The sequence below is a fragment of the Mizuhopecten yessoensis genome, unplaced genomic scaffold, assembly GCF_002113885.1.
Source record: "Mizuhopecten yessoensis strain PY_sf001 unplaced genomic scaffold, ASM211388v2 scaffold2699, whole genome shotgun sequence".
NCBI lineage: Eukaryota > Metazoa > Mollusca > Bivalvia > Pectinida > Pectinidae > Mizuhopecten > Mizuhopecten yessoensis.
The window spans coordinates 494,945-521,829 of NW_018404676.1; the positions used below are offsets into that span (position 1 = coordinate 494,945).

Below are 26,885 nucleotides of genomic sequence, written 5' to 3' on the forward strand. Positions count from 1 at the left end.
TTTCTAGGGGAAATACGGAGTCTCGTTGCTACGATTTACATATCGGTAAGTCTCGTGTTTATCATATTCAATTTAAATTTCAATTGATCAATCTTGGAAAAAATATAGGAATTGTGTGTCGAAATAATTGTTTTAGTAATTCAGTAATCAGAGATATATAAAACTCTTAATTCTCAAGATTGCAAACCGGCTTTCGAAGCAAGAGAATGGAAGATTAAATAGAAAGAAAAGGGTGTGAATATTGACACCTGAGTTTTGGAACAAGCAATTGTGTCGTGAAATTGAATAAAAATATGTTCTTTATAATGTTTGATCAACTTCAATTTCAGGACAGGACCCGTGTATCACATTGCCATGTCCAACAACAGGAACATGTATTCCAGGATCAGGTTTTCCAAAATGCCAGTGTAAACCAGGATATATAGGTCTAACATGTAACACACGTAAGTGTATGGAAAACACTGAGGTATCTGTCAATATTTCACAATAATTGCAGGTAAATGAAGATCATTAAGAAACATGGAGGACATCTTCCATTAGTGATCGGAAAGAATAATCACTAGAAATACGAAGAAATGAAAGTTTGTTTTTAGCTGCAGATCCCTTCACTCACCACCAATAAAAAATAAGAAAAAAATAAACACACAAAGTAAAGATTTTATTGCGCCGTATTGCCATTTCGTCCTTAAAAGACTCATCAAGGTTAAAAATCTGATAAAAAAAACATGTTAAAAGTGTTCCGATCATGAAGAAAACTGCGAGATGTATAGAACCCTTTGCTACAACAGACAATATATACCAAAAATACGATTTCATGTTAACTCTGCCAAAATAAATTCGAGCTACAAGGCCAACCTCAGAGAATATATATATATCTGATAAACCACAAGCAGAGCCAACCACCGTGTTACGTTGAATAATCACTACAAAGCCGAAATAAGATGTGTTCTTATTTTTTCCTGTAATGCATATAATAACACAGTCGTAGCACCTAAAACAGATTGCCCTTTCTATGACACACTTTTTCATGTGTTAAGATAAAAATACAAAACGCTTATCCCGATTTTCACTCAATAGATGATCTGTGTGCATCAAAAACATGTAACAACGGTGGTGTCTGCATTATACGAGACAGCAGTGCCTTCTGTCTGTGTCCCCCGGGTAAACAAGGGAGTGACTGTGCTGTTGGTAAGTAAGTTTTTCTTACTACATACAAAATGTGACATGACAGTTTTTCCTTGTTTGTATTATTGCTTTAAACGTATAGACTTATTCTTTCATGATACAAATATTCTGAAAGCACAACATTTCTCCTCAAGTTCTTCTTTGCTTGTTAAATTGCTTAGTATCATGAAATTACCACCGTAATAAAAGCAGGAATTGTATCATCTGATGTTAAACCTATTATATTGATTTCTTTAATGTTGAATACAACTAGAAAGTTTTAGATAGATCTATTCACTTAAGATTTCGAAATCGATATGTCTGTAGCTTTCTTTTTTAATGTTCATTGTCTTGTTGATTAATGATTCAATATTCCAAAACAATAGGGAAAAGGGAACACACGTGCAAAAAAAAAGTATAGATATGTATATGGAATCCACTTTTATTAAGTTTCTCAAAACTAACAATTGTTTCAGATGCCTCTACTCCTATACCGGGATCACCTTCCGGAACAAACGTAAGCGTTCTACCTTACCAACCGTTAATAAAGCAAATAATAGGAAATGTATGGCAAGCCAACTTAACATTTATTCAAGGAGCAATGTCGATCCTGTATTTCAAAAAAAAAGCATATGAGATATCTTATATACTATATAAGATATCTTATATCATATATAAGAAAAACGAAACAAAATGTCGAAAATGAAGTCTCCCCGTCCGGAATATCTCGAGGATCTACATAGGGACAGTAGGCTTGTTGTAACAACACGTGTTCCTTTCGCCGCCATTATGTCTGAGCCCACTTCAAGAGTGCGGGAAATGGCAGCCTCTGCTTTGGCGCTATAAGAGAGACAAGGCGAGCTCAATGCAATCCTGATTGTGCTCCGAATGATTCTCGAGGGAGAAATTAGTTTCTGGTTTTTAATGCCACGAAATCTCATTCTATATCAGATATCTTATATAGCAACGAGATTTCAATTATATAAGATATCTTATATAATATAAGAGATATCTGATATATATGAGATATCTTATATAGAAAATTAAATGAGATATCGTATATGCGATATAAGATATCTTATATAGTATATATGATATCTTATATACTTATATAAGATACCTCATTTAATTTCTATATGAGATATCTCATATAGTATATAAGATATCTCATATAGTATATAAGATATCTTATATCGTATATAAGATATCTTATATCTTACAACAAGTGTTTTTTTGAAATACAGGATCGGCATTGCTCCTTGAATAAATGTTAAGTTGGCTTGCCATAGAAATGACTTCGATATCGCTTGTTCGTCGTCATTTGAAATATTTGTATAGACAGGAAACAATACGCTATGTAAATAACTATTTGCAATTTTTTGAATTCTTTGTTGATGGCGTAATAACTGATAACATTCTACATTGTAATATATATAACAGTGTATCTGTATTAATGGAAAAAACCCAGTAAAATTAATATGATAAAAAAAAAAATCATGTATCTGAACAGAAAATGTATAAAGGGGCTTACTCTTGAAGTCTAGAATTATATCTTTTGCCGAGTATGATATAATTTTGGCGTATCGACATTAACATAATACAAATTATATCTAAACTCAACTCAGAAAGACCAGAGCATGACATATCTTGCGATCATACCATTATGTTCAATATATTGAATACAGTGCATTTAAATAGGCAATACAACCATATACTTGAGAATGTTGCTTGTCTTAAATGCTAAGATATACCATGCTATGTAATAGGAGAACACATTGTTTCCAATAGATAAATAGTGCATGTTAGTAAACATATTGGTCATCTACACGTAACTAAGAGCTGTACGATTAATGTTACGCCGTGTTTCTTTATAAGACTGACCCCAGATTCGTCGATACAGTGCTACCAAAGAGAATATCATGCACGGTTGGTGAAGAATGTAAGATTCAAGTACCCGTGGCAGGATCATCGGTGACATCGTATGTATTCAGTTAAATTATGGATTAAAATTCAGTGTTTCTTGTTGCTTTTATAAAGTAGATGTTCAATGGGATTTTTCTAAAACAATCAAATAATAAGCCTATCATCGTATATAAAGTACAATTTTGTCTCACTTTCGAAACTGTAGAAGTAATGTTCAGTTTGGACATCTGGACAATGGAGTGACTCCTGGATCCGCCACTGTTGACCCGTCTGTAGTTTCCACTGACCAACACCTAGCCACATTTCCATTCACACCGACTAGTGCTGGGGATAAACGTGTTTGTCTGCAGACAAAAGAAACATTACAGTAAGTTATTAATCTACACGTTTTCACATATATATAATATTTATAACTATATTATATTTACTTCTTCAATTGGTTTTTAAAATGTCTTAAACAACACAGTTTATCGCTAAGCTACACATAATTAAAATGTACCTGTATATTACTTTATCTACACTTATAATCTCTGCTGCATCATTTATTTGCTGTTGATGTTGTTATTTGGAGTGTTTTCTTTGTTAAGGCATCTGTATATTAAATTCCCGTTGTGAAATAGAACGCTAATTATGTTGTGATGTAAGGTAGTTACATAACAATATATTGTATAAATTCAATAGAAATGTGGACGAGATGTGCTTTATCGTGGATGCCAAATCGCCGCCTGCTGGTGAGTAGATTTAGACATAGTATTATTTTCATTCATTGTGAAAATAACTGACGAACAATGTACCTACCTTAAATGTAAACTGGAAAAATAGGTTATCACTAGGAAACATCGATCGACAATGTGTATTGTGTGTTTTGGTCTCATATCTGGTATATTTGTCTCTTGTGAAGTCGTTTTGCAGACTTTCAAAGTAGTTAAAAAACGTCTAAGCTGTTACGAAAATCAATATATAGCTAAATTCAAACCGATGAGTTCCGGAAAAAAGCAGCAAAACAGTCTTTGTTTCATGAATCTTTATTTACTGTACATTTAAAAAATAAAAAGACATCATGTTTATTTGATCATATATGTATACTTGTATATTTTAGGGATAACGACACATCCTGATATTACAAAGGTAATTATAGCTGTACAATGTGTTTCGTGAGGATCATACGATTTAACTTTGAATAACATGTATTTAACGAAAACAAACATAGCAATTAGGGTGTACATTTGTTATACCGCAGCCTGAAAAATGATATAAAAAGAATCAATGCTTGTATATTTTTACATCAAGAAATTGAAATTATACACTAATTCAGAAACAAATAAAAGTGTTTTTCCGTATTATTTCACAGCCGCAATTTTCATCTCCATCGCTACCGGACAATTCTGTTGTGGAATGTAAGGCTGGTGCTACATGTCATATTCACCTTTCGACAAATCCTGGAGGTTCAGGAAACAACTGGTAAATATTCGGCAGGATTCATAACATCTCATTCTGTGCAAGTTATAGTGTTTGCGCATTCTGTTGTTTTATATTGTATCGTCTGCAAGCAAGATTTTTCAAGTTTATTAGTTTAAACTGTATTTATTTCTGGTAATATACAATACATTATATTTTTGATATATATAATCAACAACGAATCGGAAACAAGTACTAGGTACCTATACAATGTCCGTTTCGTTAGGTTAGATATACGATACTGACAGCAGATATAGTAATCATTAAATCATATTGAAATAATTAAGTTCTAATGCACATACTTAAAATAATTTCGTAGAATGGCAGAAATATAAAGTATATTAGTTCATTTAATGTGGTTGTACAAGGTATGACCAAACTCTTCACATTTTACTGATATAATATTCAAACAATTTGTCATTTTAGATTGAGAAACGATCATTCATTTCATTTTATCGAGAAATGTTGTGTTCCACCAAGACATGATGCAAATTTAAATGGAAAAAACAACAGGTCAACTTCGACCGCTACTGTGTATGTGCTTACTACATAGCATTTCTGATTAAATTATATGCCCCGTTTAAGCATAGGCACGATGCGCAACTATTTTTATAACTACAACGGGACACGTGTAATGGAGACACCGGTTTAGAGAGTTCTGTACCTTTCAGTGTGGAGTTAAAAAAAAAGGGCATAAACAGTAGCTTTTCCAGATTGCAACAAATGACTGCATACTTTGTGGTGTTTAATCAATTTATCGTATCATTGTAGTCCTGATATAGTGCAAACCGTCAACGGACAGATGCATAATGTCCACGTATTCAAGACAACCCAAGCTGTCAGTGTAACAAACCCTGTATGTCAATCTACTGTAACCCTTGCGCCAACCAATAGTCAGATAGGAGACCAACATATCTGTTTGAAACCAACAACAAGCAGGTACAAACACTTTTTTGTCTTTCCCATTATATTTCAGTGTCTTTGATATCGGTGTATTGAGTCCTGAATTCGTGGTATGTTAATTTTGTGCTGTCACTATTATATTATGTTCATCGATATTTATAGACACATCTCTGTTGTATATCACATTTGTTTCTGTCTTACATTAAAAACTGAAATATTCATGCATAAATAAAAGTATAGAGAGGAATAATTATTGCCAAAATAACACTTCTAAAAAATAACACTGAAACGTGTTTATTGAATAAGATCAATTCATTTTCAGTAAACAAGGCAAAAGCAAATGTTTTACTATCAAGGTGACAGACCCAAACAATGGTGCATCAACAGGTAAGTGATGTCGTTATATGTGACACATATTTATAAACTACAAAAGTAAGATTCCATAAACAGTAATCGGACCTGTCAAATACCCAAGGAATTCTGGTTTGAAATTACTATTAACTTTTCATATTACGCAAAAAAACAACAAAAAACCCCCAAAAAACATGACATTACTTTAGAACACATGTGAACAAATTAGAATAAAAGTAAGTTACACGTTTGAAATAATGTTTTATTTCACTTGATTACCCGTCTTCATCACTTTATACGTTTTGAATATTAGGGGGGCCATGTCAGTCTACCCATTGTCATAACGGAGGAACATGCGAGATTGACTTCACAAGATCCACGCCTACAGCAAAATGTGTTTGTACGGCTGGCTTCCAAGGGCCGACCTGTGATGCTGGTATGATGTCGATTTCTCATATACACACTTACAATCATATCCTTATCGCTCCCATTTGTTATTACCACAATCTTCATTATCAATAAAATCGTTTTTTTTAACAGGAATTGCCTGCGGTAGCACGAACTGTCAAAATGGTGGAGTATGTGTCGTACAAAATAGCCAACCTGTTTGTGTGTGTCCTCCAGGAAAAATCGGAACACTATGCGCCAATGGTATTATTGTTATACAATTAATGGATGTCTGTAACATTTAATTATCAGATTCGCGTAATTATTTTATGAAGCTTTTTTATTATTTTTATAAAAAATGTTAAAATGAGCTTAAATGTTTGTTTACCATTGCAGACGGATCAACCCCTATTGCGGGATCCCCTTCGGTACCCTCGGTATGTGTAATACTTGCCAAATTACCTTATTAATTATTTCCTGAATTCTTCCATAATGTGTAGTGTCTGGTGTCATAATATGTAGTTTCTGGTGTCATAATGTGTTGTGTCTGGTGTCAAATTAAATATTCTTTAACCAACAACTCTCATGTTCGAAGATACAGATTTACTGACGTCGGTCACATCTTGTGTTGTGAATTAACCATACATTTGGTTATTTAGTTTGTTTATTTATTTATTTACAGGGGGTCCCCATTTTTGTTGATACAGCGTTACTGAAATCAATCACTTGTGTTATCAATCAACCGTGTGCTATACCGCTTCCTGTTACAGGTTCTGCCATCACACCGTAAGTACGGGTACATTATCAAGGTCTCGAACTACTTTATAGTATGTGATTTAGACAATTAGCAATCTTTCTTTATTCGACTAATGAAGAAAATAAACTGTTAAAACTATTTCTGTAATCGGATATATCTTTTTCATTATTCTGTATTTCTACAAGAAATACAAATTGATTGGAGCTTTAGCATTCAAAGAAACACTTTTATCCGTCTGACGAAAGAGACGTTGCTCATTTTGAGTTAAACTGATTTCAATGATATACCTGATATTACGAACATTTTAAACGTTTGATAACCTTCATCTTCTGTCATATATTTTGGTAGTTATATAAAAATAATAAAGTATAATCTGAAAGGTAATCAAACATAGCGTGTATATCTATAGCTATTCAAAGTTGATTTTTATCCGATTTTAACAACATTGACTAAGCAGACGACAACTGATGAAATTATCATTATTAGATTTAAATGTCATATTTCAGTGTGTCTAAATTTTGCTTGTCAACTGTCTGTTCAATACAGATTTTTTTTTGTCACAGATCTGATTTGCAGTTTGGTCAAGTTGACACTGGTATCTCAACGGGACCAATATCTGTTGGCCAGACACTCGGTAATCAAAACATGGCAAGCTTCGTGGTCACTCCGACAATGTCAGGAAAAAAACATGTCTGCATGCAAACAAAGACGACAACATCGTAAGTACAGCACAATCGCAACAAAATCTAATCACCGTTTCTAATACTTTATACCTCGTATTGAAAGGATGATCATATTTGTAAATATTCGAATTAAAAATATATAGATATAAATGCAGGTGGTGTCTTTGACCTCAATTTTGTTATCAATTTGTTGGTGACAACCTACTAAAAACATCGCTACTATTTATCAATCTTAGTTCAAGCCATCGAAAATGCTTAAAAAATCCTGTTAAAATATGTAGGTGGCGACTATTGGTGAATGGCCTAAATAATATTTAGTGCAATATTTTTCCTTTTTTCTATTTATTATTTTTATCAAAAAAAAAAAAGAACAACAACAACAACAACAATGATGAATGGCTCGGTGCCAAGCACCATATATACGATATAGAGCAAAAAAAAATTATATATACATATAATAATAAATTCAACAACCACATGCATTCTAACTACTCACAAACTAACAAAAAAAAGGAATGCTAATGAATTATAATAATTGTAATAATAAGACAAAGTGAAGAGCCAAACCTGAGTACAAAAAACAAAAACAAAAACAAAAATGTTTTAAGTTTAAACAAATTTATTTCAGGTTGTAAAACCAAAAGAAATTAAATTTTAAGAACATTTTACAAAATAAAGTTCAAGAAAAGTATGAGAGACATCGTTTGTATTGAAAGACAAAATGTATGAGAGACATCATCTGTATTGTGAAAAGTTGTAGAAAATTATTTAAGCTGTACGTCTAAATGAAAAGAAAAGTATGAGAGACAACATCTGTACCATGTACTCTAGTGCTTCTTAACAGTTTGTTCTGAAAACATGTATAGAACATGTGGTGATCATATAAACTTGTTAGTACAATGTTGTAATTCATCTTAAGGTTGTTCTTAAACGGTTACAAATTTCACTTATGTTTCATTGATGTTTAATCTATTTATTGAAGTTTTGTATTCATTTTTTCTCAATATGAATGTTAATAATAAAATTATAATTAAACAAAAAAACAACAAAAAAAACCCATTTTTTTTTAATGCAATAACGCCACTATAATCCTGATATCTTACCTGAGTTAAAACTGTCAATTTTTTTTTCTCTATCTTTTCTTTCCTTTTTTATATTAACATATTTGTGACGAAACTTGTTGTTATATAGTGTCAGTAAAGTTATATGACAGGATAAAATGTGCCGGGGACTTGTCTGGTACACCGTACCTATGTGTTATACGTATATTTGTAGTATGAATTTTGCGTTAAGCACACGCACGGTAATCGATAATTAGCTACCTCAAAATTGTTTAGTCCTAATCAATCAAACAATCGTTGGATGCTTTAAATTACACACATAAAAACATACTCTTCAACATTGTAACAACGTATATACATTGTAGAAATGTAGATGAGGTGTGCGTGGAAGTGAATGCTGTATCGCCTCCCTCGTTGGGTAAGTCTGATAAGTTGATTCCATGTAAACATATTTAAGACATAAATATTATCTTGTATCGTTTTTGGGTAACCTATGTTTATCATAATATGGTGTTGTGTACATTCAAATATCTTTGTCAATGTTTTTATTTCAATTTGTTAATGTTATTTTATAAATGAAATTTGGAAGAAAATTAGATTATTACTGGCGCTAGGTAAAAACAAAAAAACGTCCTTGATCCAACACATCACTGCACAAACTATCTCTGTCTTTATCTATAATATAGGTAGTCTTCCGCCGGGCCCAAGTTCCAGTAAGGTATGTACTATAAAATTAACAGTCTATAGCCTACATTATTATTCACTGATATATTTAACTCTTTTATATTCAGGAATAAACTTGCTGCTCGAATGTTTTTCATGATTTCTATTTTCTTGATTTATTTGATAGCCCCAGTTTACGTCGCCGTCTATACCGGACAATTCTATTGTTGAATGCAAAGCCGGATCTACGTGTTACATCCACCTGAAAACAACCCCTGGGACCACTGTCAATACTTGGTAATTACAAATAGTCACGTAACCAAAGTATATTTTGTATATAGTGCTGTTACAAAAAGGAAATATTTCAGCGATACCGCTAAGTCATTGCATAAAGGTGAAAATACAATAAATGTATTACAAATTTCATTTGCGCTCCAGCAAAATTATATTCAAGAAAACAAAATGCTGTTTACCAAAGAGTGTCCCAATAGGTGCATTTTATTTCCTTTCTTGAACCTTTTACACCTTTTCTTTTTGCACGTCAATCATTAACTCATTTTCTAATGAGATACTTTTTTTGCAAGCGAATAACTGATTTCATACCTAACGTCTATCCTTTCGCCTACTAAATGACTGCAAAGAGGACTCTATCTTGTCGCCCTTCTATTAACTTATTTCCTTCTTAATGACTTTCTCTCGGCGTGTAAATAAATTATTCCTTTCTAACTTGGTAACTACATGTACTTAGTCTGGTATTCATTTGTTAAGGGAACGTTTTTAGACTTTGTGTATATATGTATTTGTTTGAAACAAATGAAAATATGGAAATACAAATCGATTGTTCGACGTCGCATTATTGCATTTTGAAGGCGACCGTAACACGTTAGATGTTAAAAATAATACACCAGTATTGATTTACAAGGTTTTTTTTCCAGTCCTGATGTCATTCAAACAAATGGGGTGAATCGCATGCAGAATCTCGTGGTGATTCCCTCCAGTAGTGGTGGCTCTTCATCGTCTACCTGTTCATCGACAGTCGCAATTAAACCTACAAATAGCCAGCACGGAAATCATCATGTGTGCTTGTCACCCACACAGCTAAGGTGTGTAGAAAGTCGATTACTTCATTCGGTTGGACATAAAAAACACCAGAGCTTTGAATTAACCAGAACAATAATTAAAATAAAAATGAATCTTTTCATGTTTCAGTGGTACGGGAATGAAAAAATGTATTTCTGTTCACGTCACAGACTCAACTGATTCGACAACAGGTAACTTATTTTAATAAACGTTCAATCATTCAATTAAACATGTGATTTACCTTTTATGGACTCATTGATGAAATAATTGAACATGTGTTGATGCAGATTTTCAAATTCAATTGAGATGAGTTGAGATGTTTCGAACAAAAGATAATTTTCATTGAAATGTGTCTGCAGAGCCGATGCCTTTTAATATTACCCAATGCTAGTAGCTAGAAATGCTTCTTATATGAAGACCACGCATATCAGAAAATTGAAAATTGATATTGCTAAAAGTGATATAGGATATTTTTCTTACAATATTTCAACACATTTGAAATATTTGATACCATTTAAAATTTATTGGCGACAAATATACATGTAATGACACTAACAAGTTATTGTTGGTTGGATGCCTGCATGATCGTTTATTGTCACAGAAATATATGATTTGTGCCTCACAGTTGCTATCAATTTGAGGTACTGATAAAAATTCATTGTATCTCCATGACAGGTGGACCTTGTCAGGCGTTTCACTGCCAAAACAGTGGTCATTGTGTCGCTGTTATGACTTCCTCCCCACCACAGGCTCACTGTAATTGTACAGGAACATTTACCGGACCAACATGCGTTGTATCAACTAACCCCGGTAACTGTTACATGTATACTTTTCCATTTAATGTTGACAGTAATAACTGTCTATGTAGTAACACCCCATGTTGAGTACTTATATACCTTGGTTGCAAAGCAACATTTGATTTGGTAATGTTGTATGGCACATTGTTCTCTCAAGTCAAACAACTTACTTCACAGTTCGTGCTGTAATATATGAGTCGTGTTGTAATATTTATGGATGGTTACAGTTACACAGCTTAAAAATCATTTTCGTGGTATGTGAACCACTTGACTGTGTAGTTGTACTCTTTATATATATTTATATATATATAGAAAAAACAACACATGTCATGTAATTGTGACGTCACGACGTTGTTCTTTTGAATAAACCTGAAGAGTCATGTGAAGGGTGAAAGCAGCTAGTTTTTTAGTCGGTCGTTAATCTTATTTTTTCTATATTTACTTCCTTCACATGGACATTTAATCCCTTTTATTATATATATATATATATATATATTATGGAGGCACGGTAGTCCAGTGGTAGGACGCCGGGCTCGTGACCGAATGGTTGCGGGTTCGCGCCACAGCAAGGCAATGTATTGTATCTTTGAGCAAGATACTTTACTCCGCTTGTTCCAGTCTACTCAGCTGCAAATGAGTACGTGGTTGGGCAGTGCTAGAATTGTTGAATGCCTGCTGTTAGCGCCGAAATGGCAGCTCCGGCTGTATGCTCCCCAGGGAGTTGAGAAATGTATTGGCTGGTTGCAAAGGCCCTGTAACCACGGATAATAATTTGTGAACCGCTTTGAGACGACCTACGAACTAGGTTGTGATAAAGCGGTATATAAGAACCTCCAATTATTATTATTATTATTATATATATACCTTTGTGGTTTCAGTAATTATACCTTTGTGGTTTCAGTAAATAATTATATTATATGATTATATGATTGCATCAATATATGATTTGATTTTATCATTATATTATTTGATATCATCATCATATTATTCGATTTTATCATTATATTATTTGATATCATCATTATATGATTTGATTTCACCAATATATGATTTGATTTAATCATTATATGATATGATTTTACCATTATATTATATGATTTCATCAATATATTATTTGATATCACCAATATATGATTTGGTTTCCTTTGTATTGTAAGCTTTCATCATTATATTATTTCATTTTACCATGATATGATTTGATGTTATCGTTATTTGATTTGGTTTCACCATTATATTATACGCTGTTGTCATTATATGATTTGGTTGTATAGTTATATTATTCGATTTCATCAATATTTGGTTGAACTTTATCGTTATATTATTTAGTTTCAACATCATAGCATATGCTTTCGTCATTATATGATTTAGTGTAATCGTTATATTATTCTATATTTTATCATTATACCATTCCGTCATCATGTTATGCAAAAACATCATGATATGATTGCAACATACCATTATATGATTGCACAACTTCATTATACTATTGTACAAATTCATTATACGTTGGATACGATTCTGACAAGCGTGTCCGCGAATCCGAAGTAAACGGAACTTTTAACCGGGGCCCCTTTCTGCCATGTTACTACGTTAATACCGCCATTTCTGACGAACGAATCGGTGCTAATGATGCAATTTGTAAGTATAGCTTTAATCTCAAATGTAAGGCAGCATATAGGCCTTATCTTTCCCAAGAAAATGGCCGTGTTTTATTTGTAAAAAAATACTGATTTAGTGAGTACTGAGTATGCTGAAATCTTTATTTATTTCTATATTTGGCCTATAGTATGCTGGGGTGAAGGGCTACCATGTTTGTTCCAATGAATGACTTTGACCTACGGGCATTTAGCATGCTGGGATGAAGGCTACCAACGTTTTCAAGGTCACAGGGGTCAAATAGTCTATAATCTTTAAATGATGACTTAAAAACCAAGAGACCCAGAGACCTGATATTGGACCAGTAGTATGCTGGGATGAAGGACTACAAAAAATATTTGAATGAATAATCAGCTTAGCATCCACATTAATGACCCAAATCAAATAACGATAACATCAAATTATATAATGATAAATTCAAATAACATAATGATGATAGCTTACAATACAATGGAAATCAAATCATATAATGATAAATTTAAATCATATACTGCTGATATCAAATAATGTATTGATGAAATCATATAATATAATGGTAAAATCATATGGTATACAATCAAAATCGTTACGGCGTCAACAAGCCGTGTTCAAAAAGAACACGCCCACAAACCTAACGGTTGTTTCAGCGTGTCACTCACTGCATCTGGCTCGTCGATTGGTCGATAAAACGTTTGAGGTCGGTGTCGTCCCTGATTTCAGAAGCAGTGAACAACATTGTATCTTTTTCGGAGACGTGTTGTTTGCGCGCATTGTCAACTTAAGATTACGCATACACGTATATAAAATGTAAAATTTACATTGCATGTACATGTTTCAAACCATGTGTCATGACTTGAATGTTTCGTTAAATGTATACCTATCCACATTTTCGTGAACTATACTGATATTTATGATAACAAGAAGGCAAAATGAAGAATATCACAAATGCTGGAAAGCTTTCCATACCAATTCTATACTATCAGTTCCAAAAATGTTTGTTCGTTTTTCATATATAGATGCAATGCACTTTTCATTTTTATCACAATTTGATATTTCGGGCGCGTGGTTCTATAAAAAGAACGCGAAATACCATCAGAGTTACGTAGGCCGTTGAACCGGCGTTACTGTACCCTTGAACGATAAATATCGGCAGAAAATATGCATAGTTGAAATATGTTAGAGTCAACGAGGGTTCTGATTAAAATTCTTCTCCAAACACTTATTAGTTTTGATAAAAAAGACGATAAAATGATATCCAAATAAATGGCGACGCACGGTACGTAAATCAGGAAATTAGCGATAATTAGCAGCCAATAAAGTTTTATACAGTTTAATTGTCATGAAAAGTATTCTAAAATAAAACTGTAAAAAGTACTTCTTTGCATTGAATGACAGTTTCTTGGGCCGATTATGCACTTACTTTTATTATAAAATAAAATGTCATCGTTTTCGTGCACATATATTTAAACAGGTATGTAAGTTATTTAATTGAACGAGTTGTCGAATCTTGCACCGTTCTGTACATGTATTACTTTTCAGTGCAGCGGCCGGTATAGACAGCTTTCAAGCATGTGTACTATTCTTCCTTTTGCCCTCTTGTTATCATAAATATCATTACAGTTCACGAAAATGTGGATAGGAACACATTTAATGAAACATTCAAGTCATGACACATGGTTTTAAACATGTACATGTAATGTAAATTTTACATTTCCATATACGTTTATGCGTTATCTCAAGTTGACAATGCGCACAAACAACAAGTTTCCGAAAAAGATACAATGTTGTACACTGCTTCTGAAGTCAAGGACGACACCGACTTCAAACGTTCTATCGACCAATCGACGAGCCAGATGCCGTATGTGTCAGCTATGGCGTCCCATATATTCAACTATACCTATATATATATTTTATAATGGTACAAATGGTAGACGTCATAATTATAAAATCTTAAATCGCTTTCATATATTTTCATAAACTTATTATTTTTCATTTAACCTGGCAAGTCCCTTTAAGATAGGATTAAATTCATACATCGCGTATTGAAAAACTAACTTTTTATATAAAATTTAAAACTTTATTTGAGCAGATATAAGATAGTGTTTTTACTTTATATTTGAATTATATCAATGATGTTAATATTTTTTTCAGTTTTAGCTGGTCCTTGTAATAGCAAGCACTGTCTCGGAGGTGGAGTTTGCATCGTCAAAAATGGTCTAGCAGCATGTCTGTGCCCTTCGGGGAAAATGGGCGATCTATGCGAACATGGTATCTGTTTATCGATGAGAAAGAAAATGTTACCGTACAATGCTTTAAGGATCCAAGTACCACTGCTAAAATTTGCAAGTTCGCATTGGGAGCTGATTTTTTTGTCGGCATGACTATAGCTTTGATAAATCATTTCTAAAAAGAAAAACACACCTGTGGTACTTTTATGAATAAACAAAATATTTCATCGGGGCTAGACTGGGATTCGAAACCTGGATTTCAAATTGTTATAAGTATCGTTTACCTGGTCAGCGGAAGTGTACTGGCCAAACTGTGTTACAGTAACATCTAAAATAAAATGTAGGGGAGTTTACAGTATGTACGAAAAACCACAGTACGGTGGGAAATGGATCCTTAAATCAGATGAAATAAATATTCATTTTTGCACGTCATACAAAGTACAACATACAAAATCATCTTAGAAACTTATCTATCATCATTATTGCTGTTATGTAGTGTAAAAAAACATATATGGACTCTTTTTTTATGTATACAAAATATGACGTCATGTGGTTCAAAACAATATAACGAATTTACGGAAGTGGTTGAAATGGCAGTGTATATATTTTTCTTTTGTGAAACGATTTGCATTGATGACGCTGAAACTAGTTTTATAACAGATCGTCCATATACATGTATAAATCTCTTAATGTATATTTGCTTTGCTTTCAGACGGATCAACAACAATACATGGATCTCCTACAGTGTCACCGGTATATTCTTTTAAATAGTGCATAAATATTACAACTGTAAACATTGTCGTGATAAGGATAAATCATTTCACAAGTTTTTCTTTCTATGATAATATCGTTTTCTATTTCAACTCATTATTACTTTAAAGATTTTATACTTATTATGTCATCTCATTTCCGATATGATCTTACTTAATGCTGTATTGAGTTTATCTTTACTACTTTAGACTGACCCAGTGTTCGTAGATACCGCGTTACCGAAGACTTTGAAATGTTTTGTTGGGAAACAATGCACCATAGCATTACCCGTGTCAGGAACTGGAGTAACGACGTAAGTCTCCTTTGTTATGGTATTAAAATAGAATAATACATGTCTGCATACAAACAAAAATAGAATAAGTTGAAGATTTGTATCAGATTTTTGTTGAAAACTACACCAGTGAGTTATAAATCGCTCTGGTAAAACTTGTTATTGAGAATTATGAAAGCTTTGACTTTGTGCATTGTTAATTTACCATTTTCTAGCACAAATCTGAGTAAAACATTGAAATAACGGTTTCGACATTGAGAGATCCGCAGCTCTACTTTATTGTCTTTTAAAGTAATTCACGTTATCGCGATAATATAAAACTGCTGCTTGTATAACCCAGTACAGAGTAAAGGATGATGCATTCATCTTGTATCAAAGATGTGTTCGTTATGTGAAGTGGTTGTACTATGTGGGGGTTACCTGTCACAACTATTTTCAGATCCGACACGACTTTTGGTTTGGTCGACCCTGGTATTACACAAGGACAAGTGACAGTACATCCATTATCAGGCAGTTCTAGTTTATTACATATCCCAGTGACGCCCACTCAGGCCGGAAACAAACATGTTTGCATACAAACAAAAACAGCTACATCGTACGTAGTACCCATATACCTTACTATATTTTGTAATCATTTTAAATTGAAATGTTTACACCGATGATATGTTTCATTTCAATATATGACACATGAACATTAATTGATTGTGCTATATGAAGTTCTATACAAACGAATTTGAATGTTTCCAATGTTTGGATCTACTTTGAAACGAAATGTAATGCGTTATTTTCATCAGATCTTTTGAAACAATTTATAAGGTTATAAAGATAAGAAAGGATCAATGAAAAACTGGATAATGGATAATTTATTTAAAAAGGGATTTCTGATTGTCACTTTATTTTTCAGAAATATCGACGAAGTATGCTTCAACGTAAATGCACTGCAGCCACCAGCAGGTATGTTTATTGGTGTATGGACTGAATTATATATATTTTTTATTTTCTTTTAGTAAAAGTGTAGGAATTCGAACATATCAAAAACTGATTTCAGACCGTCGATATAATACTTGTAAACTTCAGAAATCTTGCAATGGTAACATTATGATACCCTGTATTTTGCAGGAACCATGCCAGCACCACCAGATATAAATAAGGTGGGTTTTTTCAATTCCTTTTTCCTGCGTCTTTGCAATAACCTTAGAAATAGTTACCTTACCTTTTACCCCATACTCTAGTAAAGTTTTATCCAGAAAATTCATCAGACATGTTGTTGCACGGAGCACAAGTGACATTTGTTTTCAATTTGATTGAATAAAAACACTCAAACGTTGTCCATATAAGCAAATGAAAATGTTTTTTGAAACTTGTGCATACTCACATGTAGATTACCTAACGTTAATATATATATATATAAATATGTCTTCTGTGAAGAAAATGTAGAGAGCAGAACCCTGTATTTGTTAAGGTGACGAATACTTTTCTCCAGTGCTGATGCATTAAGTTAACAATGCTTGTTAGGGAACCCTATTGTTAGATAGTTGAAACCTTAAAGACATTAACATTTGTGCAGGAAATAGTAACCACTTTTATATGTAATGTTGTAGCCTCAATTTACGTCACCAACCTTGCCAGACAGCTCTGTAGTTGAATGTGAAGTCCACTCCCCATGCCATATTCACCTAGCAACAACTCCAGGAACTTCAGACAATTCTTGGTAAGAACGAGCTCATTAGATGTTTTCGGGATTTGAAAAAACAATACTGTAGATAATACATATATAACACCTTTAGATATACGACGTTAATATTGTCAATTTGAAGAGCAGGTGGACTATAAGTAGACATATCCAAAAACATTGTCATTGACAACAGCTGTTAGGTATCTGAGCTATGGTACACACCGAGGTATGTTTTTAACACGGGATTTAACAATTTGACTGTGTAAATGATATCATAAATAAATACATATTATGTGAAATAAAATTTCAGTTCTCTACATGTAACTATCAGAACTATCGTGTTTTTTATGCTATATCAATCAATTATTCTTGATGACAACAGATGTAATATCATTACTTTTATGACAGTCCCGGCGTTGAACAGACAGGACTGACACAAATGAAGAATCTAGCAGCGTTCTATCAAAATTCAACGACAAGTTCAAGTATCACGTGTAATACAGACGTCACCATATCACCAACCAATAGTGAAACAGGAGATAATCACGTGTGCCTAACGCCCACCAAAGCGAGGTCGGTGTGAACAGTATTCGTTGAATATAGTACATGTAACAATGCATATCAATCGCTTTTAAATGCAATAATTTAACCCATTGAGTACAATATTGATTGGTTTGGTTTGGTTAGGTTTGATTGTGTTTTAGTGATCGTAATTGGTCAGACGCCTAAACCACTTGGCCATCGCGGCCATTGAATACGATTTCGAGAAACATGGAATACGCATGAATGTCAAATAGTTGAATAACCTTTCAAACTATTTGTTTTTGTTAATATGACAAAATTGTTCGAACCCAAATTGAACATTAATCTATTTTCAGTGGTGAGCAGGGGAAACCGAGGTGTATCACAGTGCATGTTGTAGTTCCACACTCTGCTTCAGCAGGTGAGATACATTCCAATTCTCATGTATATCATAAATAGTTTATCATAAATAACGCTTTCAGGCCGTGTGGCCATCTTCAGGTGACAACATTTAAAGTCGAGGTCCCAACATCATGAGGTAATATAACCAAAATATATAAAAGGAACCTGAATTTTGATAGCGTCATTACCTCCTCTTATATCGCTGATTCAAAGAAAACTATATTATATCGTTTTTGTATAAGATCTGATCTTTTTGAACAGGTGGCCCTTGCCAAAATTTACACTGCCAGAATAATGGAAAATGTATTGCGACTTCCACTGTTATGCCGTCCAGTGCGCTCTGTACATGTGCGGCTGGATTTAACGGTCCCACCTGTGGCACTTCATTGACCGCAGGTAAACATTTTAGTTTTTGTAGTAAATTTAAACAAAATGATACGGTGAAAATACTGACCATCTGCATTACTGTATACCGGGAAATTTGCGCCGCAGTGTAATTTTCGCCTTTTTCTCCCTCGTTTATCATTACAGCTATTTTAGGTAGACAACATAATATAGATACAACATAATATAGATTGTAATTTGATATGAAGTGCGAAATGAACACAGGGCGAAAGTTTATTGGAGAAGGGCAAAAGTTCCACTGGGCAAAAATTTTCTCGGTATATAGTGTTCATTCACGAAAGTACCAACATGATTAAAGACATTACGTTTGATACCGCCGGTAATAAATATACTCACAAAATGTACATATACAAGCCGTGAGTCATTCGCAGTATAATAATGTCGTTTCACTTAGTTTCCGTCCATTCCTTGTGCGCTTGATTGTGTTAAGATACTATATATTACCTTGAGGTCGCAATCATATGTTGCATGTAGACATAAGGGACGAAGCAGGTAACCATTGTTTAAAAATAACCTTTTTTGCCCCTATATATAAGTACATATATTCTTCAATTTCAGTTGATCCATGTACTTTATCGCCCTTGGTTTGTCAAAACGGAGGTGTTTGTAAAAACAAAAATGGAAAGGCTTTCTGCTTATGTCCGCCAGGATGGACGGGGAGAAATTGCCAAACAGGTATTGTACATTGGAAATTTGCAACAGTTGTTTATCTAGTCACTCAGAAGAAGGAAAACACTCGAGTGCTTTATAGTGAATACAATTTAAAGAGAAATATCGTAATGTTAGTTTCATCTGTATTATTATTTTCACAGACAAATATGTACACGAACTTTTGTCGGTAAAACAATATACAAGTAATAATTATTACCCAAAAATATACAGACTGAATAAAGTACATGAACAAGATTAATACTTATCTGTGCCTGAAGAGTAATTATTCTTCTTTTTAAGATTCATCTCCTCCGGTTAATGGCGTCAGCGGATTACGGGTATGTTTGTTTTTGGGTTTAACGTCCTCGAACCGCTACGGTCATTTTAAGATGGGTGTCTCAGGTAACCACCGAAAAGAAAAAATAGTTAAAGAAAAAGATATAAAATGTTCAAGCGTTGCAATTAGGGCAGCAGATTAGTGGGAAGACCAATTTCCAGATGTTCGCCGTGACCCATCACATAACGACTTGATGATCGGAGTCCCTGTGTACCATCTGGAGGGATAACAACAATAGACAAAAATGGTAGCAATGACACTTTATATGTCAATGTACTGGAACCATACATGCGTGGACAAAACTAACAGAAATTGTTCAAGATGACAACAGAATTGTGTGTCAAGAGCATTTAATTGTTTCCCCAACACAGGGCTAACATATCATAACACTACATTTACGAGATACAATAACTGTTGTCATGCAGGGCTATACATACAATAATGTACATGATATCATTAAAACTTTTATTACGCATAGTCAGTATTTTTATCTCCTCAGCCGGACCCAGCTTTCATAGATACAGCTATTCCGACGAAAGTGGAATGCCCCGTTGGGCAAGCGTGTACCATTCCCTTACTTCTGAAAGGTTCAGGTGTCACATCGTAAGTAGTTTGGACTGACAGACAGCGATCTTGTTAAAATTAAGCTCTAACGGTACGCCTTTCCAGAACAATTTAACTGCAGCAGTTAAAATAATTTAACTTAATAAAAATATATTCTTATACATTATAGTTTTCAGTTTTGTTTCATTTTTTGTTTTTCTCAATAACAAATTGAGATTATAACTACCCACAACTATATAAAATATCTTTGAATCCATTTCAATGTATTTGTATAGGTCGGACTTAAAGTTTGGTCACGTTGATAGCGGTATTACTCCCGGAACTGTGTCTGTGGATCCAACATCTGGTACTGAAAACCTAGTCCAAGTCCATGTCGCACCCACCACTGTAGGAGAAAAGCGTGTGTGTGTCCAGACCAAGAGACCTAACTCCATCACGTAAGTAATATACTGTAATTCTAAAGGTAGATGTTTAAACTGTGAACCTATGTGAAAACGTTTATTCGTATACATTATATACAGGATATTACGAAAGCCAATTAGTGCCGTATGAAGTATTTTATTCTTGTGATAACTACCACTTGTAATAATGAGTAAGTATGTCGTTATGACGACAAATGTGTATCGTAATTACAGCATAAATTTATAAATAGCAGATATTTTATTAAGGGCAAATCGAGACGCATTTAGGTAATTCAATTTTTCTAGATATCAGTTAAAATAATTTTAAGAATAAAATATTTGTTTTTCCCCCAAGATCATACACATCACATTAGTTAAAATAATTTAGATTATTGTCATATTAATGTGGCCATACGCAACTTTAAGGTCTTACTTCTGAAAAGCATTCAATATCTTATTCTTATGTCAAAATTGTCCAATCCATATACACTAAAACTTAAAAATGACTTTAATTTTGCTGATTGGCTATCATTCCACTGTTTAAAATGATAAACTTCACATTTGTAGGACTTTTTATGGAAAAACATTTTGAAAAATAATATACATATGTTTCTCCAACTTCTTTATTTAGAAAAGGCAGCGAAGCGTGTTTTATAATAAAGGCTACACAGAATAGCGGTAAGTGACTGATTTTATCTAGGAGCTACTGTATACCGGGACATTTTCGCCGCGGTTTAACTTTTGCCTTTTTCGACCACCATAATGAGGGCGATTTATCATAACGGCGAATTAGTAGATAACATACTATGTATAGTCATAACATGTGAAAGGAGAATTGAACACTGGGCAAATAGGGATTTTACCGGTGAAGGGCGAAAGTTTACAGCTATATATTATAACTAATGGTAGAATAATTATACTGAAACAATACTCTTACTTGTATGACTAATCTTGACGCAACATTCAATTGCATGTGTATGATCTGTTCAGTGCTAGCTCTGTAAACCATAACTGATTAATTTCCATGCTTTCTATGACCATATTTGAGGTATTTTCCGAATCCGCAGGTGGTGTTGGACCAGTTCCTCCTCCTGATCACAGTAAGGTAAATACATACAACTTAAATGAAATAATTTGATATTTAACTTTGCAATAAAGCAATATATTTGATGAGAGCTTAAAGAGTTATGCATCAATAAAAATTATTTTAGAGAAAATGAAAGAAATGAATGAGCTATTTCACATCACAGCATATCTTCAATAATTCAATAAAGAACATACTGTGTTTTTTTCTCATATGTCTTCGATGCTTTTGTCTGTAGCCACAATTCACACCGTCAACCCTACCGGATCATTCGATAATACAGTGTCAGGCGGGATCCACCTGTCACATTTATATCGGGACACATCCAAGCGGAACTGACCATACATGGCAAGTACATTTACCTCATTCTTTGTCAATTTCAACATCAACATTTTTTGTTGTGGGAAGGTGGATTTTAATCTACTATAACATTTGTTTCGACATGGAAGTTTATGATTCCAGGCATTGGGTGTAGTTAAACTTGAAAAGAGTAAAACGCTGCGGCAGAATGAAAGTTTTCGTAATCAAAGGTTTTAGTATTAAACATTACCTACGCAAACTGAGTGATCTTTTTCATATTCGCATCTATTAATTTACCCCCAGAACCATCGATATTTTTGAAATAATGATCAATTTGTATTTATTTTTTTATTTATGTCGAATAAATGTATGGTATAAGTTGACTTGACTAATAAAGTTTTACACCCGATTTCACAGTAAAAAAGGTTATCATAATATGAATTCAGAAAATATAAATCAGTTCTTGTTTGATTGAATTTAGCCCCAGTGTCGTTCAATCTGGTGTAACACACATGCAGAATACACATTCATTTCCACTGACTACTTCACCATCGCCTGGTAATATCTGCCACTCCGTCATGTCATTCGCACCTGCGGCCGGACCAGAGGAAAATAGAGTGGTGTGCTTCACGCCTACACAGGCTAAGTATGTCTAATGGAAAGTGAGATAATCATCATTTGTAAAGAATACAAGTTTCATTGTGTTTTTTGTAAGTGGTGAAATCATGAAAATAATCATATTAATAATCTTGTAACAGGCTAGCATGGTAGAATATTAGTACACGAGGTGTAAATTCCTACTATGTATAATATATCCCTTCCATTTTTAAGTCGTCCTAAGTTGTTATATATTAACTCAATATTTTTCTTCTTTTTTTTTTTGTTGCTTTTGCGCTTTTTGGCCTGTTTTTCTGAAATATTTTTTATTTTGACATCAATTTTTGCCGTGTAAAAATAATATACATTTAGTCTAATAAGAGAGAAACATATAAATAAGATATCACTGATTACAGGATTACGATTAAAAGACTACATTTGTGGTAACGCCATAATAAAATGGTTCACTACAGTTTCCTTTGATGACTCATGGAGTGCTTGTTCAGTCAGTTTAGTGCTGTTTATGGAATATTTTCCGCTATATTTTAACTTGGGGTTTTGATAATTTTTAATGCCAATAATGATGAATGTAAAATACCCATCCTTTCCACTGCAATATGACTATTAGACACAACACAATTCTTTGTTATGTTATATCTCCATTTACAAACCCAGTATTGTTTTTTTCTTCATATTTTCAGTGGTCTCCATGGACAAGAAAAATGCCTAAATATCGTTGTTAAGCCAGGTAAGATAATTAATTAGTCGGTTACTACTCACGTTACTAAAGCATGGAGAGCGTTATCAATCAGATTGTTATTTATAATTACAAGTTCGAAAATAATAAATGTTTGTTCATATAGAAATTTATAGTAACGTCTTTTCAAATAGCTCACTATACGTTCTTATCATATACTAATAGAGTGATTGTAGTACTGTCACAGCGTCAACATACTATAATGTGTCGCTGAACATGCATTGTTGTTTCTTTGACAGAAAACTGCGGTGCTCCGATCACAGGTAAGAAAGCACGATACAAGTTGATAATCAATGCATTTTAGAAAAATCCCGTTCACATCACAGTGATGTATAATAAATGGTTAATCGAGTATACCGAGTTTCTTTGCATTTCCAATATACATATTTTAATATTTAGAAAAAAATGTTCGTCACTTACTTTCCAGACTTTATAATTTCGATTTCAGATATGAACACAGCGGTAAGTCAGATTTATTACTCGAGTGTTTTATTACTCTACAAGCATTATTTATGTTGTTTTGGAACGTTGCACTTACAGGCGCGTAGCTAGCCCCTTTACCATGTGTAAGCCCGACATGGGATTGCCGAAGGCAGTCCCCCCGAAGCGCGAAGCGCGAGCAGTGGGAGGGTACGGGAGGGTGTCTTCCCCTCCCGTAAGGGGGGTCTGGGGGTCTCCCCCATGAAAATCTGCAAGAAAAAAGTCCTATTTTTTGTATATATATATATACCTATTAACGTGGATCCAGTGTAATTCTGAAGATTAACCGTCGGTATTGCTTTGTACACCCTCCATACATACCTTGTCTGGTTTTTACCTAATCTTGATAAATGCATTTGATACTTGAACTCAACTTTATAGTATCAGCAAGAAAAAAAACCGTCATGAAAACCTATACTTGCCAAAATCATGTGCAAGCCCGGGCTTATTGGCTTACATGGTAGCTACGCGCCTGACTTATAATCTCCATAGTTGCTTTATTCCTCAGCATTTTTTCACTTTCCACAGTGTCTCCGCTGTTGTATGTGTCTACTCGAGATTTAGAATGATTGATGTAGTGATGTGGTATTAAGTGCATTTTATCTCTTATAAAATATGTGCTTTATTTGTTTAGCAACAATTATGAAAAAATGTATTGCATTTATATAAATCACTCTTGTTTGGTCCGGATGGAAGCGAGCAGAAGGTCTTAATGTGGGAGAAAACGGAGTTCCTCGAGAAAACCCACGTGGTGGGGCAGGTGACTCAATATCTTTTCCCGTTCGATTCGGTTATCGTATCCCGGCCGTCTTCACGAAAGGCGAGTGCGCTTTTCACTGTGCCACCCAACCATCCAATGTATCTCGTAAGTCAAAGTAAAAATGAGCAGGAGGAATGCTGGCGCAATGGGTAGTACAGTCTCTTTTCACGAAAACGGTATTGATTTTCCGATCGATCTTACATGTTCCTTCCCGACCACGTGGATTTCTGGAGGTATTACCCCACCCCCTGTTAAGATTTCCAGCGCGCTTCCAAATTACGCCATCAAGAATGATTAATGTAAATAATATCAGTTTGATAATTGTTGCAAATAAATTTATTTATACAAACGAACATCATAATCACTACAGCAAATAGAAAAAAAAAATCAAGTATATTTCTTTCGTAGTTTAGTTTGTGTTCATAGTGTGTTCATAGTGTGGTTAATGATGCTTAATAGTCATAGATGTTTATTTTTTTTATGTCAAGAGTATTTCTATTTCGCCATACAAGTACTTTGGAAACAACTTGCATTGGCAAAATTGTAAAATTTGCTCGGTTTTATAATATGCAAGCATGTGCGTTAAAAGTGTTTATAATTTTAAATGTTCAGACCGTACATATGTTTATATATAAGATATCATATTAATGAGTGTGTGCATAATGAAATGATTATGCGTTTAAATAGTTTGTTTTTCTACATATAATTTCCTGTAGAGAGAGGCGACGAAAATGGGGCGTACGACATGTAAGTGTACGTTGACCAGTGGAAAAGAGGTGGTTGTCATCAACAAACGGCCCAAAGCCACTACAATTCAGCTCCTCAAGGCGGCTGGTATCGGTGCCGGAAGTGTCAGTGGCGCCATCGCCATAGCAACAATTATATACATGATCGTCGGTAAAATTAAGGATGCCAGTCTCTCGAAGCCAGGTCTAGGCGGCAATAAAACTCATTCCGATAAAACGATACCACAGGCTTCTAGATCACGCCCGCTTCCCCGACAACGTCGATAATGACAAACTCGTATGCTATAGATGACCAATACAACAAACTTTGTTGTAGTTAATTTATTTCCTAGATTTTCTCCGACAAATGACATTGTAAAAATGATTGTTTGCCATGAAACCGTCCCCCAATAAAGTGTGTTTTGCATTTGTGTGTGTCTTTTACTTATTAGGCAAAATTAAAAAGTGTAATCTGCTTCCCCGTATGTATAATGTTGGACCTGGAATTAACCGGGCGATAATGCCTGAAAATTAAGGCACCTTGAGTAACTTATAGACAATTTTTAAGGTACCAAACGGTTGCCAGTTAGCAAAAGTAACAGTTTACAATGCTCAAAGGCTTATGACTAAGCATTTGAAAATTAAACAGTAAACGCATAAATGTAAGTTGTCAATAGAAATCAGTCAATTTCTGGGAAATATTGTGCTGGCATAGAAAGATATGTTTAGAGAATGATACTGCTCACATTACTTTTTCAACATATTGATGTTGAATTGTTTGAAGAATATTTCAGCACACTAACGTGATTCCAATGTGATCTGTTTTCAGCATTCTAATGAAACATATCATACACAATTACTGTTACTGAAACAATATAATGTAATATATCTTACTTTCCTTAATCTAAAATCATTGCTGATTCAGATACATTGATATGTCGTCGAGTAATATTTCTTTCTAGAAATCAAGGACAAGACATCTAAAATAGCAAACTCTTCATTTCGAAACATATATCATAAAATGATAACAGCTACGCACTGGCCAAAAAACAAGGCGAAGTAATGCAAGGCAATCCATAGTTCCCCACAAGTA

The 26,885-nt window shown here is 33.8% G+C and overlaps 1 protein-coding gene across 1 annotated transcript in view; it reads left to right on the top strand.

The window, feature by feature from the left end:
• Window positions 1-26,213, top strand: part of LOC110446461 (neurogenic locus notch homolog protein 3-like) — a 39,273-nt gene extending 13,060 nt beyond the window's left edge. The window contains exons 14-57 of the mRNA XM_021491624.1: window positions 8-45; window positions 330-443; window positions 1,078-1,188; window positions 1,641-1,681; window positions 3,040-3,143; window positions 3,293-3,454; window positions 3,769-3,818; window positions 4,187-4,215; window positions 4,439-4,548; window positions 5,317-5,484; window positions 5,771-5,835; window positions 6,113-6,235; window positions 6,340-6,450; window positions 6,583-6,623; window positions 6,869-6,972; window positions 7,507-7,662; window positions 9,053-9,105; window positions 9,374-9,405; window positions 9,538-9,647; window positions 10,286-10,453; window positions 10,560-10,621; window positions 11,106-11,240; window positions 15,014-15,130; window positions 15,803-15,843; window positions 16,050-16,153; window positions 16,572-16,727; window positions 17,037-17,086; window positions 17,252-17,283; window positions 17,734-17,843; window positions 18,216-18,380; window positions 18,686-18,750; window positions 18,993-19,127; window positions 19,695-19,811; window positions 20,088-20,125; window positions 20,624-20,727; window positions 20,964-21,125; window positions 21,721-21,767; window positions 22,157-22,194; window positions 22,412-22,521; window positions 22,955-23,119; window positions 23,772-23,818; window positions 24,067-24,090; window positions 24,276-24,289; window positions 25,784-26,213. Of these exons, the coding sequence (XP_021347299.1) occupies window positions 8-45; window positions 330-443; window positions 1,078-1,188; window positions 1,641-1,681; window positions 3,040-3,143; window positions 3,293-3,454; window positions 3,769-3,818; window positions 4,187-4,215; window positions 4,439-4,548; window positions 5,317-5,484; window positions 5,771-5,835; window positions 6,113-6,235; window positions 6,340-6,450; window positions 6,583-6,623; window positions 6,869-6,972; window positions 7,507-7,662; window positions 9,053-9,105; window positions 9,374-9,405; window positions 9,538-9,647; window positions 10,286-10,453; window positions 10,560-10,621; window positions 11,106-11,240; window positions 15,014-15,130; window positions 15,803-15,843; window positions 16,050-16,153; window positions 16,572-16,727; window positions 17,037-17,086; window positions 17,252-17,283; window positions 17,734-17,843; window positions 18,216-18,380; window positions 18,686-18,750; window positions 18,993-19,127; window positions 19,695-19,811; window positions 20,088-20,125; window positions 20,624-20,727; window positions 20,964-21,125; window positions 21,721-21,767; window positions 22,157-22,194; window positions 22,412-22,521; window positions 22,955-23,119; window positions 23,772-23,818; window positions 24,067-24,090; window positions 24,276-24,289; window positions 25,784-26,080 (4,225 nt within the window). The 3' untranslated portion in view covers window positions 26,081-26,213. The remainder of the gene's footprint in view (window positions 1-7; window positions 46-329; window positions 444-1,077; window positions 1,189-1,640; window positions 1,682-3,039; window positions 3,144-3,292; window positions 3,455-3,768; window positions 3,819-4,186; window positions 4,216-4,438; window positions 4,549-5,316; window positions 5,485-5,770; window positions 5,836-6,112; window positions 6,236-6,339; window positions 6,451-6,582; window positions 6,624-6,868; window positions 6,973-7,506; window positions 7,663-9,052; window positions 9,106-9,373; window positions 9,406-9,537; window positions 9,648-10,285; window positions 10,454-10,559; window positions 10,622-11,105; window positions 11,241-15,013; window positions 15,131-15,802; window positions 15,844-16,049; window positions 16,154-16,571; window positions 16,728-17,036; window positions 17,087-17,251; window positions 17,284-17,733; window positions 17,844-18,215; window positions 18,381-18,685; window positions 18,751-18,992; window positions 19,128-19,694; window positions 19,812-20,087; window positions 20,126-20,623; window positions 20,728-20,963; window positions 21,126-21,720; window positions 21,768-22,156; window positions 22,195-22,411; window positions 22,522-22,954; window positions 23,120-23,771; window positions 23,819-24,066; window positions 24,091-24,275; window positions 24,290-25,783) is intronic.
• Window positions 26,214-26,885: the final 672 nt, after the last annotated feature.